Source organism: Pleurodeles waltl, chromosome 7, assembly GCF_031143425.1.
Source record: "Pleurodeles waltl isolate 20211129_DDA chromosome 7, aPleWal1.hap1.20221129, whole genome shotgun sequence".
NCBI lineage: Eukaryota > Metazoa > Chordata > Amphibia > Caudata > Salamandridae > Pleurodeles > Pleurodeles waltl.
The window spans coordinates 179,337,737-179,353,940 of record NC_090446.1 but is presented as its reverse complement, the minus strand read 5'-3'; the positions used below and the strand labels follow the sequence as shown (position 1 = coordinate 179,353,940).

The 16,204-nt window shown below is 44.8% G+C and overlaps 1 protein-coding gene across 2 annotated transcripts in view; it reads right to left on the bottom strand.

Moving 5' to 3' along the window:
• Window positions 1–16,204, bottom strand: part of LOC138303937 (lysosomal protective protein-like) — a 100,904-nt gene that overhangs the window by 32,980 nt on the left and 51,720 nt on the right. For both annotated transcript variants that reach the window (XM_069243512.1, XM_069243513.1), the window contains exons 3-4: window positions 7,974–8,085; window positions 418–468 (exon numbers count right to left, since the gene is read on the bottom strand). In XM_069243512.1, the coding sequence (XP_069099613.1) occupies window positions 418–468; window positions 7,974–8,085 (163 nt within the window). The remainder of the gene's footprint in view (window positions 1–417; window positions 469–7,973; window positions 8,086–16,204) is intronic.

The window sequence follows — 16,204 nt, the reverse complement described above, 5'->3', positions numbered from 1 at the left end:
AAGTTGTAAAGCTTGTGCTGTACAGTCTGTTCTATAATAAAAGGTATTACTTCAATATAAACAAGACTACAAGTACTTTTAAACGTAGGCCAGTTTTTACTATTGATTTCTCTGAAATCACCACGAACATTGCTTGTAGCAAGCACAAATGTATGCAGTCTCCTATACCTTCCAAAACACCTGTACACCATGTCTTTACAAGTTCAAAACTATACGGATTTGCAAATGATGACCACTTTTTTGTTTAGCTATCCGATTTGCTAATGGCGCACTTTTAATTTGGTGCCTAAACCTATTTTCTGTCCTAGTCCTGACCCTCCTGTCAGGCTATTTATGAGAAGGTAAAAGGCAATGGGATCCTGAGTGAAACAAAAGGCATGTTATGTTGCCTGAAAGCAGATAAGCTGGTGCTTTTACCTGATTCCATGATTCCGGGTTGTATTGCAGGGTAACACCATCAGGCTGGATCTAACGAGAAGGGAAACATGTCTTGGTCAACAAAGCTGCACACAGCAGGCGGAAACATAAAATATAAATGTGCAGCAGCAGCCATGCAAAGCAGCAGACCCTCCAGTCTGCAGTGGGTTCTTCTGCAACAGAGGGAAAGCGAGACATGCAAAATAGGGAAGAGACAAAGGGAGGAACGAAGTAAAAGAAGGGAAGCAGGAGAGCAGTAAAGGCAACCAGGAGAGGGAAGCAGAAGCAAGAGACGGGTAGGGGGCCAAGACATAGCTTAGGGGACTCCAAGGGCAAGGAGAGGCGACAGGGGCAGGAAGGAGGGCAAGAGGAGGAAGCAGCATGAGGCCAGTATGGGGTAAGAGGGAGAGGACACGCGAGAGGGCAGAAGGAGGGGCAAGAAAGGGGTAAGCGGTCAGGGCTGCCAGCGATGAGGAGGGAGGGGCAAAGTTTGGGGGAAGCAGGGACATGGAAGGAAGGCAAAGAGAAGGGGGAGAAAGGACGTGAGAAAGTATGAAAGATAGGAAGATGCAAAAGAGATGGGAGGGGTGACAGTTGAGGAAGTGTGAGAATGACAGAGGTAAGTGGGTTAGGGATAGAAAGAGGGCAAAGCGAGGGTGTAAAGAAATTGTGATGCAGGGCAGAGGATGGACACAGAACAAAAGAAAGAGGAGAAGGAATGTGGCTAAAGAAATTAAATCAATGGTACGAGGAAGGCCAGATATGTAGGCGAGGGGGCATAACAGGTGCAAGGTGGGCTGACAAAGCACGATGCACAAGTCTTTTCATGCATTTCTGGAGCAGTCAGTTTCTCATGTGTCGTAACTTCTTTAGGTTCCTTTCTTTACCACTGGTGTCCCAGTACCACAATACTGTTGCACTCGAACCAGACAGCAGAGCTACTCACCAACTGGCTTGGGGTGCCAAAGACGTACAGCCAAGGTATACTTTAGGAGGTGGAAGGAATTAGAAACTCAGATTCAGAAAGAATCAATCACACCAATGTCCAGTCACTGTTTTACTTTATAAAAACCTATGGGCTTTATTGCTGGACGTCTGACAACAGTAGCCATTTAACCAACTTTATTCTCTAGGTTCAGGTTCATTTCAACGGCGGGAACTTTGGGAGCGGTCAAGATTTTCTTTCTTAGCAGAAACAATGCTTCTAATTAGGGTATTTACAGGTGGGCGAGAAGCACAGGTGTGTGCATCCTGGATCAAACTATGATCTCTGAAAGTTTACTTTGTCCAGTACTAGACACTGTCCAGTTAAAGGACGAGTTAATAACCCACCTCCTTTTCTTTTAATGGAATGGATGAAAACAGCGGACCAGCTACCACCATTGACTTCCAATGGTTTTCTTTTCTATTAGTGTCTGCATCTTAGTATCTACCTCCCCCAGTCAAGATTTTCTGGTAGTGGATGCACCAACAATTCAGAGCAGTCTCTAGTGGCTCTAAACCCCACTAGAGGTTTGTCAGTTCTGGATCAGACTTCACCATGACTAGCAGGTAAGCAGGTCTTTCCATCTATTTCCTGTTTACAAACACAGCAGCAATGACACTTCCTTTGCTTTCCGAGACTCCCACCCAGTGTGAAGGGGAAACTGCAACTACGAGGAGGTTCTGCTATACTCTTCTACTCTAGTGCAGAGGCCCCTCTAAATATCTCAACAACAAACACTGATGAACCACGCGGTGCACTTATACTCGTCTGGCGGTCAAGGTGAAATTTCAGAGCAGGAGATTCTGCAACAATCAGAGGTCAGTGTTCTGTTTGAATCAGGAGGAGCATCTTGCCCTTGTTGCTGGCTTTACTTTTAAGTCCAGTCAGAGCATTTCGGACTTGTCTAGGTCTTTTGTGCATTGGCCTCAAACTGAAACCTGCCCAAATTCCCATTGCCTGGGCACATGGCTACAACAGAGGCAATGGAAGACTGGTGATTTCTCTCAGGCAAGGAAATCTACATGAAGAAAAACATAGCTGGCTGGTAACCACTGCATGAGCAACATGGATTAAAAACTGCCTCTCTGGACTAGAATCCCCCTAAACTCACCGTCACTCATTGCCTAGTCTGGGTTTAGAGGGTGGTAACAACTATCATTCAAGCACACTTGAGGGTTCACTTGACATGAGGGCACAGCTCTGACGTTGCCAAAGGTCACAAAAGTTATGGAATGCTTCAAGTGGGCTTGAGTGATAGTGGAGCATGTTGTAAAAACTGAAAAAAGGTGCAGGGTATTCATCACACATCTGTCACAGTGTTCTTGTTATGAAGTTGTAACATTTAAGGCTATGACACAAATCAGGTTACACTTTCAATGCTCCAAAGACTGATGACCCACAATGGAAGGTCAACATTTTTATGTTGAAACATCATTAGCCACATTTTTAAGGACAGAAATTATAAATCAAATTATAAGAAACGTAGACAACTCAACCCGTCCTGGATCATGAAATGTAGCAAGCCTAGGCAGACTAAAAAGGGATGTATAAAGGCCTTAAGTGTTACAACTTAAAAACAACAGTATTGTATTGATCTGAAACTGGTACCCAGCTCTGCTTTGCTGTGTTTCAAGTTCTTTTAATGGGAACCAAAATCTGTTAGACACGTGCAGGGGAGCAATAAAAGAGAAAAGGAGAGATAGAGAGTGGCAGAGAACAGAAATGCAGAAGAAAGCAAGAGACTGTGCATGAGAAAACCAATAGACACAGGCTAGGAGAAAGAAAGAGCAGAAAGTGGTGGGAAAGATCCAATAGGAAATACAGAAAGAGGGAGCTAACACTGATGGGACACTTGGTCCGGAGAGAAAGGAGAAAAAAAACAAGCATTTGCACTGCAATGGGTCGCGGATTTGCTAGTGTTAGAGCTGTTAGCGTTGTAAATTCCTAACTGGACTTTTCTTGCCACTTAAACTGAATATGAAAAGCAAAACAGTTGACATAAGCAAGACGATTCAAAGTGTCATGGCGGCCATGAGCATGAAGGAGAGACTGTAGGAAGTTGGCCTGGTCTGTGGTGGGTACCTATGCACTTACCAGGTCCAGGGATCCCCTATTAGTGTAGTGTAGGTAATGACAAAAAGTTAGGCTCTCTAGAGGTAGCTGTGGATGAGCAACCAAGGATTATCCAGGAGACATGCAAACCTCTTGCAATACCACTGTGGTCACACAGCACTTACACACATGAAAGAAACCACACAGTGCTACAAAAATAAAAGGTACTTTATTTTGGTAACACAACACCAAAAATACTGTAGAGGCAATACTACCTTAGCAGCTGAGTAAAAACTATATATATATGTGTAAATCCAAAACAAAGGGGAAACCATTGCACTCAATTTCACCGAATAGCCCATATTTTATTCCAAGCCAGCAACAAACAACTAACGCGTTTCAACTCCAAAAGCGTCTTGTTCATGGTTTATGAGTCCCTCTTTCATTATCATTATATGCTAATATACCAGATAGCCCATAATGAGGCTTTCTGGGACATGTAGTTCCAAAAGAGGAAGAGAGAAAAAGGATAGTTATTTTTCCTTAAATACACATTACAAACAAATAGCAAACAACTAGGTCAGGCAAAATGGAAATAAAGAGAATTCAACTAGGATGACAAATCAGAGTAATTTGCAAATCTGTGCCTCCTATAAGACACTAAGACCAATTTATCACAAAGACAAACATAGGAGACAGGGATTCTAGATTTAACATAGTTGGTAGTACATACCAAACTATAGAGAAAGGGCACCAACATATAACTAGATCATATTTAACCGCTCATATCCTTTGTGACAACATAAATATATCAATGTATATCGTTGTATTTATCTGTTACTTCGTGTGTCTGTGATTAGATATCCCACTTTTAATAATAATAACAACTTTTATTCGGTATGAAAAAATTCATCCATTACAACAAATGATCACCAATACATTTGTTAAAAATAGCAATAAAACCATATATAATAAAAACACCCATCAAGAGTATAAACATATAAAACCACATTCATAGAAAGCAATAAAATAGAAAAATTCATTCTAAAAACACAACATTATTACGCCAAGTAATAGCTCCCTTCAGGAATGATCCCAGGCCCTTCCACACCAATACATTATTTATAGTGACCTAATTTACATCCACCATCGATTTATTGTCATAGGTCAATACAAATATTGGCTATAAAAGAATTCGATTGGTATTTTTATAAAATGTTTATGTCAGACACTAGACAGTTATCAGATGTTCGTCTTATCTTATTGTTTATATGGTGTTATCCTTCACCCGATATACATTACGCCCTGCTATACTCCCAAGTCATGTGAGATGCCAGATATAGAGGTTCTCATAAATGCACATAAAGTTCCTCATCGGTGTTCAATCTGTGCGGGATCTTCGTGTGTAATCTAATAATGTACCTACTTTCCAATCGCCGTAGCGACTAGTGACAGAGTTCAATCACCTCCTCGTTTGTTGCTGGGTACATGTATTAGTCCATAATATTGGAGAGACTGCCAATCTCGACCTCGTGATGTCTGTAAGTGTTTGGCCACTGCATCACTTGTATTACCATGTTCCACTGCTCGGATATGCTCCAGGATTCGTTTTTTGACTGGACATGTCATACTACCAATGTATCTTAAGCTACATTTGCATTCAATGACAAACCACATGGGTGGTATTGCATGTTATTCTTTGGTCAATTTTGATGCTGATCATTGATATATTTCACATTTTTTCCAATTTGGCAAGCTTTACAGCTCAAACATTTAAGAAAACATTTGTTTTGAATGCCCAACCATGTTGTGGATTGTTTTTCTACAAAATGGCTTTTCACTAATTTATCCTTTAAAGACAGTGCTTTTCTGAATGTAAACTGGGGTCTGGGTCCCAGCATTTTTGATACATCCACGTCCCCTAACAGGGTGTGCCAGTTTCTCTGAAAAATCTGTTTTATATCATGACTCTCTTTGCTATATGTGGTTATCACTCTACCCACCACACTGAAGATGCAGGAGTTGGTTTACCGGTGAATACAAGATGGTCAACATTGCACCCCTGAAGACGGAATCGAGTTCTTGGAGGATGCAGGTGATGTCCCACGCCAGGAGGAGATTGCAGACTGGGTTGCGTGCCCGGATTCCACCAACAAGCAGTTGGGGACTCAACCCAGGAGGGGGGGGGGGGGGAAGTCACAGGGAACCCTCAGCCATCAAGGAAGCCCACAGAAGCCCAGACAGCACCCAGAGGAGTCCCACAGGACGAGGATACAGAAGGTGCAGGAAGGAGTCCATGCAGCACTACAAAAGGAGATCCCACGCCGCAGGAGAACCACGCAGAGAGCTGTGCTTTTCAGGAAGGAGTGCCGGGGGCTGGAGCTGCACGTCACCTGAAGATCCCGTGGAGAAGATGCAAACAAGACTTGGCAGCTGCAAGAGATGTGGTGCTTGGGGGTACTGTCCTGCGTCGGAAGGCAAAAGCTTACCTCAAACAAAGATGGACAGCTGGTAGAGAGGACCAAGGGGATCACTCCAAACCACCACTTGTGAGGCAGGATCCATGCAGCTCAGCACAAGAGGGGATCCACGCAGCCTGTCGTCATAGCTGTAGGTGCCTGTGGACGCAGGGGAGTGACTCCTTCACTCCAAGGGAGATTTCTTCTTCCTTCCTGTGCAGGCTGAGGAGTTGCTGTCTTCTGAAGATGCACAGCCGGGGGAATGTTGCACAGCTGGCAGGAGTCTTGGAAACAGTTTTGCAGAGGAGTCTTCCTCGTGGATCTGCAGCTTTGTCAATTCCTGGGAGGTCCAGTCATGGTTCCAGTGGCCAGAAGTCAAAGTGGAGGTTGCAGGAGTCCTGCTGGAATCTTGCAAGCTGAATCTGAGGACCCACTCCAGAGGAAGACCCTTAATAGCCCTGAAAGGGGGACTGGTCACGTAACTGGTTAAGCACCTGTCAGGAGGGGGCTCTGATATCACCTGCCTGGCCATTCATATGCTCCCACAGTTCCCTGCCAGCCTTGGAATCAAGATGTCAGAACGCAGGGATCCTCTGGAGGCATTCTGGGCACCACCCCTGGGGTGGCGATGGACAGGGGAGTGGTCACTCCCCTCTACAGTGTTCAGTTTCGCACCAGAGCAGGGTCTGGGAGTCCCTGAACTGGTGTGGACTGGTTTAAAGAATGGAGGGCACCAAATGTGCCCTTCAAAGCAAAACCAGTGGCTTGGATTGGCTACCCCTTCCAACTAGTCACACCTATTTGCGAAAGAAGAGGGTGTTAACTCCCTTTCCCAAAGGAAATCCTTTGTTCTGCCTTCTTCGGCTTGATCAGACCAAGCAGCAGGAGCGAAGAAACCTGTCTGAGGGGTGGCAGCAGCTGGGCTGCCTGGACACTCTGTACGACAGGTGGGAGCAATGATGGGGGGGTCCTCTAAGGAGCCCCCAAAGTGCATGGAATCATACTTCCAATGCTTGCAACAGTATTGGGGTATGATTCCGACATGTTTGATACCAAACATGCCCAGGTTCGGAGTTACCATTATGTAGCTGGACATAGGTAGTGACGTATGTCCAGTACACGCGTAAAATGGCGTCCCCGCAATCACAAAGTCCAGGAAGATGGATCTGCAGTTTGTGGGGGCTCCTCTTCTATTGCACCTGTGTGTGCCCTCACACACAGTTACCTGCACCCTGCCCTCTGTGCTGAGAGGGACTACCATAGGGGTGACTTACAGTGACCTATAGTGAAAAATGGTGCATGCACCTGGTTCATGCAGACTGCAACAGCAGGCCTGCAGAACCCTTTGCATGGTCTCCCGATGGGTGGCAGAATAACTGCTGCAAACCATAGGGATCCTCTGGAACCCCAATGCCCTGGGTACCATATACCAGGGACTTAAATGGGGGGACCAGTATGCCAATTGTGTGGAGAAAAAGGTACAATTTACAGGAGGGAGCAAAACTACTGGGGTCCCAGTTAGCAGGAACCCAGTAGACACAGTCAAACACACTGACATCAGGCAGAAAGGGTGGTAACCATGCCAAGAAAGAGGGTACTTCCCTACAAAGCCACAAAAAGAAAAAAGGTTTGCTCACAATCAAACGTATCGTCAATCGTGACTTTATCCATGTAACAGGGGCAGTCTGCAAGGCAGTAACAAAACAGACCCAAGGAGGGACGCCCATAGGGAATTACAAATGACAACAAAGGATTTTTTAAAGGCATGCCCACGATTGAGTGAAAGTGATAGGTGTGCGTGGTTAAAAGCCTACAATATTTACAACAGGTCAAAGTGCTTGCGCACTCAACCTAATGAGTCACTCATGTCAAGACAAATAGAGGAAGGGAAGGCTCTTTTTGAGGTTTCCCTCAGATTCATTTTCTATTGAAACTACAAAACTGAGAAATAGTTAAAGAAGGAGAGTGTTAGACTAATGCATTGTGCCCAAGCTCAGAAGCCAACAGAGTGGCAAGTGCTGCTGTCACAGAATGTAGCACAGAGTTGTATGTTTACTGACCAGGAAAGGGCCATGCTCACTCAGGAGTCCGTCAAGTGAGCTGCAGCCAGGTCCTCCATTGAGCCAAAGAACTACTGGACATGTGGCGGGGTCAGTCTGAGACTCCACAAACCTGCAGACAAAGCAACACAACATACGCATTAAAAGCCCATAATTATTAAATGGGTCGAAGATTTTCAAGCATGCACCTCTGACACTGACAAACTGAGACACATACTTGATTGTGCCACATTGCATTTATTTTGCAGCATGCAACACAGCACCATTTAAGTTTTGTCTAAAGTAAAAATTATTTAATTACTTTACATCATCAACTTTCAAGAACATAATTACCTTAACCAGGACCAGGAAATACAACAATATGACACCTTAAACAAACACCCACTATGACAAACTGTGACCTTAAATGAATGAAAAACCTCAAAGACAGAATCTTCCCCAAAAGTCCCCGTCTACTGGCTTCCTCAGTGCTCTAGTAAAGAGACAAGCACATTTATCAACCTGAAATATTCAATCACTGCAGTCCTAAAGCAGTAATGCTTGAAAACCAAAAGTTCACCACCTTTCTAATAAAAAACTTTGTTAGGCAGTGATGGAATCAATCAGGGATTTGTAAAGCGCACTACTCACCTGTGAGGGTCTCAAGGTGCTGAGGAGGGGGGGTGGGAGGCAGAGGGGGTGTTGCTACTGCTCGAACAGCCAGGTCTTGAGAAGTTTCCTGAAGGTAAGGAGGTCTTTGGTCTGGTGCAGGTGGGTGGGAAGAGTGTTCCACATTTTGGTGGCGAGGTGCGAGAATGATCTACCGCCGGTTGTAGTTCTGCGGACGCGTGGGACAGTTGCGAGGGTGAGGACGGCGGAGCGGAGATGCCGGGTCGGGGTGTAGAAGGAGAGTTGTCTGCTGAGGTATTCTGGTTTGGTGTTGTGCAGTGCTTTGTGAGCGTGGGTGAGTAGTTTGAAGGTGATTCTCTTGTTGACTGGGAGCCAGTGCAGGTTTTTCAGGTGGTCTGTGATGTGGCTACTGTGGGGGATATCCACGATGAGGCGTGCAGAGGTATTCTGGATGCGTTGCAGCCTCTTCTGGAGTTTGGCCGTGGTTCCTGTGTAGAGGGCATTGCCGTAGTCCAGCTTGTTGCTTACAAGGGCTTGGGTGACTGTTCTTCTGGTTTCGGTGGGTATCCATTTGTAGATCTTTCAGAGCATGCTGAAGGTGTTGAAACAGGAGGAGGAGATGGCGTTGACTTGTTGGGTCATGGATAGTGAGGGGTCCAAGATGAATCCTAGGATGCATGCGTGGTCGGTGGGAGTCAGAGTGGTTCTGAGTGTGGCAGGCCACCAGGAGTCATCTGATGTGGAGGGGGTGGAGCCGAAGACGAGGACTTCCGTCTTGTCGGAATGGAGTTTGAGGCAGCTGCTCTTCATCCATTCGGCGATGGCCTTCATTCCTTCGTGGAGGTAGGTCTTGGCGGAGTCCCTGGTGAGGGAAGAGGATCAACTGGGAGTTGTGGGCGTATGAGATGATGTTGAGGATGTGGGATCTGGCGATGTTAGCGAGCGGGGCCATGTAGACATTGAAGAGGTCATTTATTTGGTTAGCCCTCAAATTTTCCTGGTGCAGTGGTTTGGGGCTGCAGTAATGAGGGATGGGCAGAAGCAGTGACTGTCAGTCTATAGTGTGTTAGTACACTGACTAATTTGTACAAAGCTGTACTTTTTCTACATATTGTTATATGTCAGTTAAGCATCAAGAACATTTTTCAGTATAAAAAAAACGAAAACAAATGTCTATTACATATAACGAGGCAACACAGGGTGCGAGAGTAGTACAGTGCAAGGCACAAAGAAGAAGCTTTGAAAATGCAAGCTTCCATCACACGCGTAGAACTAGCACACTGCAAGAAATTGCTATACATGTTCTCTTCCCCACACACTCACAGTAACTGTAATACATGGAGATCAGCAAGCAAGTGTTGCTCCCACAGAAACCAGGCTGCTCACTGAGAATGTAAGTTCTTCATGTAGAACAGGAACAGCGCAGGCAGCAGCACAATTTTTACTCACACAAAATGATTACAGAAGACATAGAAGCGTACAGGAGAGCAGTGGGAAGCCTTCCTTGGACATACACAACAGTATAGCATAGGCAGCTGCATAACTTGCTTACTCCACAGAAAAAAGATAACCGAGCTTACACAGAGCACCTACATTGGCCCACAATAAACACTGCATCATTAGTGAAAAGCTTGAAAATAGTTTTTACTTGCCACAAACTGTTCAAACGCAATTTTAAGAAGTCAAATTTTTGGCAGCCATGGAATGAGAGACATAAAAAATGAAATTTTATTTGCCAGGTTCTTCACGTCTTGAGGTGGCGTTTAGGAAGGGATTTTATTTGATTTTCCCTAAATTAATAATTTTGACTCTGTTCCACATCTCAGAGAGTCCCTGACCAACACACAGAAACACCTGTATCAGACAGTAGTCAAGCTTTTTTGTATTTTCCTCCTCCTCTCAGCCATTTTGGAATTGATTCTTGTTTTCTGAATGCATCATTAGGAGGTCGCCAGCATTACAGGGAGTGCAGAATTATTAGGCAAATGAGTATTTTGACCACATCATCCTCTTTATGCATGTTGTCTTACTCCAAGCTGTATAGGCTCGAAAGCCTACTACCAATTAAGCATATTAGGTGATGTGCATCTCTGTAATGAGAAGGGGTGTGGTCTAATGACATCAACACCCTATATCAGGTGTGCATAATTATTAGGCAACTTCCTTTCCTTTGGCAAAATGGGTCAAAAGAAGGACTTGACAGGCTCAGAAAAGTCCAAAATAGTGAGATATCTTGCAGAGGGATGCAGCACTCTTAAAATTGCAAAGCTTCTGAAGCGTGATCATCGAACAATCAAGCGTTTCATTCAAAATAGTCAACAGGGTCGCAAGAAGCGTGTGGAAAAACCAAGGCGCAAAATAACTGCCCATGAACTGAGAAAAGTCAAGCGTGCAGCTGCCACGATGCCACTTGCCACCAGTTTGGCTATATTTCAGAGCTGCAACATCACTGGAGTGCCCAAAAGCACAAGGTGTGCAATACTCAGAGACATGGCCAAGGTAAGAAAGGCTGAAAGACGACCACCACTGAACAAGACACACAAGCTGAAACGTCAAGACTGGGCCAAGAAATATCTCAAGACTGATTTTTCTAAGGTTTTATGGACTGATGAAATGAGAGTGAGTCTTGATGGGCCAGATGGATGGGCCCGTGGCTGGATTGGTAAAGGGCAGAGAGCTCCAGTCCGACTCAGACGCCAGCAAGGTGGAGGTGGAGTACTGGTTTGGGCTGGTATCATCAAAGATGAGCTTGTGGGGCCTTTTCGGGTTGAGGATGGAGTCAAGCTCAACTCCCAGTCCTACTGCCAGTTCCTGGAAGACACCTTCTTCAAGCAGTGGTACAGGAAGAAGTCTGCATCCTTCAAGAAAAACATGATTTTCATGCAGGACAATGCTCCATCACACGCGTCCAAGTACTCCACAGCGTGGCTGGCAAGAAAGGGTATAAAAGAAGGAAATCTAATGACAAGGCCTCCTTGTTCACCTGATCTGAACCCCATTGAGAACCTGTGGTCCATCATCAAATGTGAGATTTACAAGGAGGGAAAACAGTACACCTCTCTGAACAGTGTCTGGGAGGCTGTGGTTGCTGCTGCACGCAATGTTGATGGTGAACAGATCAAAACACTGACAGAATCCATGGATGGCAGGCTTTTGAGTGTCCTTGCAAAGAAAGGTGGCTATATTGGTCACTGATTTGTTTTTGTTTTGTTTTTGAATGTCAGAAATGTATATTTGTGAATGTTGAGATGTTATATTGGTTTCACTGGTAATAATAAATAATTGAAATGGGTATATATTTTTTTTTGTTAAGTTGCCTAATAATTATGCACAGTAATAGTCACCTGCACACACAGATATCCCCCTAACATAGCTAAAACTAAAAACAAACTACAAACTACTTCCAAAAATATTCAGCTTTGATATTAATGAGTTTTTTGGGTTCATTGAGAACATGGTTGTTGTTCAATAATAAAATTAATCCTCAAAAATACTACTTGCCTAATAATTCTGCACTCCCTGTAGTACCATTGCTAACTGGCTGTTACTTTTAACATGTGCTATCTATAAATGCATCAATCAATCAGGATTTAAAATTGTCTCTAATCACTCGATAGGGTATGCGCCTGCAGGTCTCAGAGGCTTATTCGAACACCCAGGTCTTGAGGGCCATTGTGATTTCAGGCAGAGATGTGATGGTCCGGAGTTGAATGGGGAGGTTGTTCCAGATTTTTGCTGCAATGTGAGAGAAGGAGCATCCCCCACTTCTGTAGATGCGGGGAGTATGGGCAAGTGAAACGGAGGCAGAACGTAATCTTATTGATGGTTGCTGGAAGTACAGGCTGTGATTAATGTACATGGTTCCTTGGTTGTGCAGAGTCTTGTGTGTGAGTGGGTCAGCAGCTTGAATTGACATCTCTTCTATACAGGGAGGCAGCGGAGTTGCCCGAGGTGGGGTGTGATGTGGGTTCATCGGGGAAGGATAAGTCCGGCTGTGGCATTCTGTATGGTCTGAAGTTTCTGTAGGTGGTGTGCAATGACTCCTATGTAGAGGGAGTTGCCGTAATCCAGTCAGCTGGTGATGAGGGCCAATGTCAGTGTGTCTCATGTGTAGGGGTAACCACTTGAAGATCTTACGTAGCATGCGCAGAGTGAGGAAGCAGACGGAGAAGACTGCATTGATCTGCGTTTTAATGGAGAGCTTATTGTCAATGATGATTCTGAGGTTTCTGGCACGGTCGGAGGGAGTGGGTCCAGGTCCTATATCTGATGCCCAATAGGGGTCGTTCCATGTGTTGCTGCTATTGCCAAAGATCAGTACATCGGTCTTGTCTGTGTTCAGCTGCAGGCAGTTGTTCTTCATCCAGTCAGCGAAGCTTGTCATGCATCTGTGGAAGTTGGTTATGGTGGTGGAGGGGTGGTCGATGAGCTAAAGGATGAGTTGGGAGTCGTCTGTCTGTTATGTCAAAACTGTGAGGTCGGAGGATGTTGGCCAGTGGGGTCATATATGCGTTGAAGAGCGTGGGGCTGCAAGATGAGCCCTATGGTACACCCCAGGTGATCTCCATGAGTTCAGAAGAGAAAGTTGGAAGGTGGATCCGCTGGGTTCCTCCGGTGAGAAAGAATGTGATCCATCTGAGCGCGTCCCCTTGGATGCCGTTGTGGCGGTATAATGTGTTGAAGACTACAGAGTGGTTGAGGAGACTCAAACCTTCTGTTTCTCAATCGGATGTCGTCGGTGGCTGCGATCAGGGCAGTTTTGGTGCTGTGATTGCTGCGGAAGCCGGATTGGAAGGCATTGTAAAGCTGGTCCTGTTCCAGTATGTCATCAGTTGCTTGTTGATGATCTTTTCTAGTACCTTCACTGGGAAAGAGAGTGGGGGATAGGCCGGTAGTTTTTGGGTTTGCTTGGGTTGGCAGAGGGTTTTATTCAGTAGTGGTCTGACTTCAGGCATCAGAAAATGTTGCTATGGTAATAGGTACTGAGCAGGGTGGAGAGTTCCTGGCCAACCTTGGGTATTCAATGTTGAAGATGTGGTTTGCGCACAAGTCTGCGGGAGCTCCAGATTGGATGGATGTCTTGGTGGAGAGCAGTGCTTAATTTGAGCCTGTGGTTTCCAGTGCAGGGCACCAGCACCTATTTTTGAGGGACGGCACTTATTTTTCTGAATTAAACAATTACTGTGAGCAAACTACACGAATGGGAAAGACGGAGGAAAAGAAAAGCGAAGCCTCACAAAGGGAGAAAGCAGGAAGCACCAAGAGTGAGCTGAAGGGGCACATAGTGGCTGTAAGTGGATTAAAGAGGCCCAAGATGGCTTTAGAATTATGCTGCCTCAGTATTCTCTGCTTGCACATTTAAATGCAGCATCTGTGGGTTTCTGAAGAAAGCTTTGGACACCAGCAAGTTTTTATGTACAAATTAAGCGCTGGTGGATAGGATGTTCCAGGTGGTCAGTGTGTGGCTTGTGTCAGTTACGGTGGTGCTGTTAGTTACAGTGGTGGCATATCTGTCGAGGAAGTCAGTAGGTGTGGGACGGGGTTCAAAGTTTCTGTATAGAGTTGCGATCTTGTTGTGGAAGAAGTGGGTGAGGTTGTTGCACAGTTCCTGTGAGGGTGTGATGTTGTTTTCACTAGCAGTTGGGTTGGAGACTTTCATAATCAGGGCACGAAAAATCCACTCGACCACAAGCATTGGCGAGTCTAATTGGATCAGGTTGAGCTATTTTCAATTCTTACTCGTCCCTTCTGGCGAGTTGACTGACACTGAACAGGTGTTCTGTTGAAAAGTGGAGGGACAATAAAAGATGCCTTTAAATCTTGTTCTTATGTCACATCTGCTCTGTGTTCACAGACAGGTCAAAAGTCAGTTTTTCTTACAATTAATTTTCCTTCTGACAGCATAGTTCCAGGACTTTGTAAGGTGAACTGTGTGGCCTGCTACTTAGAATGTAAAATAAAACGATTATAGGGTGTCAGGTTTTTCCCTAACACATAACATTTAAATGACCAAGTTAACTGTGCAAACATTTCAAAATATATTTCAGTAGTTGTGGAAGCCCTTTTTTATATTTCTGTGTGATTAAAAAATATTTTAATAGGATAAAAACAAATCAGAATACTTTACATGTTGCTGGGAAAAGGATATTTTTCTGAAACCCAATATTCACAGATTGTTAATACACTATATAGTTTTATCAGTAAAACTGCAAGTTAGTGGAGAGGCTTTTAGATGTTTCTTGGAAAGTTACTGTGTGTCGATGACAGTATGTTACCACATCATGGTTTAGTTAGATATTTATTAAAATTGAGTGTTTAAACAAGCTGAGAAACACTCCTGCCATGATGAAAATGTTGTTAATAAACTAAAAGAAGTCCTAGGTTATGTGGGCTAGACCTCATAGGTATGTGTGCTAGATTCTTGTGATGCATGCAGCAAACTTTGGTCTACTTAATCAAACAAAAGAGGATTTTTTGTACTGCAGAAATGATGAGCTCACATATTTGAAGGTGCAATCATATGTGAAAATTAAGAAAGAGGCAGCTCTGTAAACCATTTGCCTAGGATCACACAATAAGACCCGTTTACAGGTTCAGTACTCAGTTAGGTCGAGTAGATTATTTAAGTTACTCGACCTGCAGGTCAGGTAACATTTGTATGATTTTTCAAGCCCTGTTAACGATGTTGAAATTATCCTTGGTGTTGCTGGTTTCCATGCGAGCAGCAAGGGCTGTCTTTTTTGTTGCCCTTAGAGAGCCAGCAGCGAGCCCAATGTGCATGCCCGCTGCACGATCACACTGCGGCCTCCATTAAGTAGGCCCTGGGATGAGCGGGTTTCTGCTAGCGTGAAGAACAATGAGTGGGAAAACCCTGGTGGGAAAACCCAGGCACCTGCGGTGTCACTGGATCAGCCTGGAACAAGCAGGAACTGGAAGCCACAGGCAAGTGGTAGGCTAGGGGCCCAGGGGCCTACTGATGTGGTCACTCTGTAGCCTGCATTAGGTAGATGCTGGGTTGGGCGGGGATTCTGTTGGCAGGAAGAACAGTGAGTGGGAAAATCCAGTTGGGAAAACTCCAGTGGGAAGACCCAGGCAGCTGAGGTGTCACTGGATCAGTCCAGAATAAGCAGGAATTGGAAGCCACAGGCAAGTGGCAGGCTAGGCGTCCAGGTGCCTAGTCACAGGTCAACAGCAGTATGGTGCAGAGGTGGCTGGCCAAAGATGGACAATCAAGGAGAGCTAGGTGGTAACTCGTCATGACTTGTTACCCAGCAACCGAACACCAGTGATTAAATTAAACACCCTGTGAATCATAATGCAGTGACAATGTGGCCATCACATAGAGGGGCACGCAAAATAACTCGTTATCCAGCACATACAGATCTAACATGTGCATAGTAAGACAAAGAAGAAATGGCACATCCCCACACCTGAAGAGTAACAACATAAAACTTATCACAAACCTGAGAGTCAAAGAGTAAAATAGGGAGTGCGGTCTCAATAGTGTGTTTTTCCCACAAAATATTGTGTTAATTCCATAAAATGTAGTTTGCTTGCATCTCGCTTGAGTTTTTCATGTGTGAAGAAAAAAATATATATATATTTTGTGAGTTACTGAATTG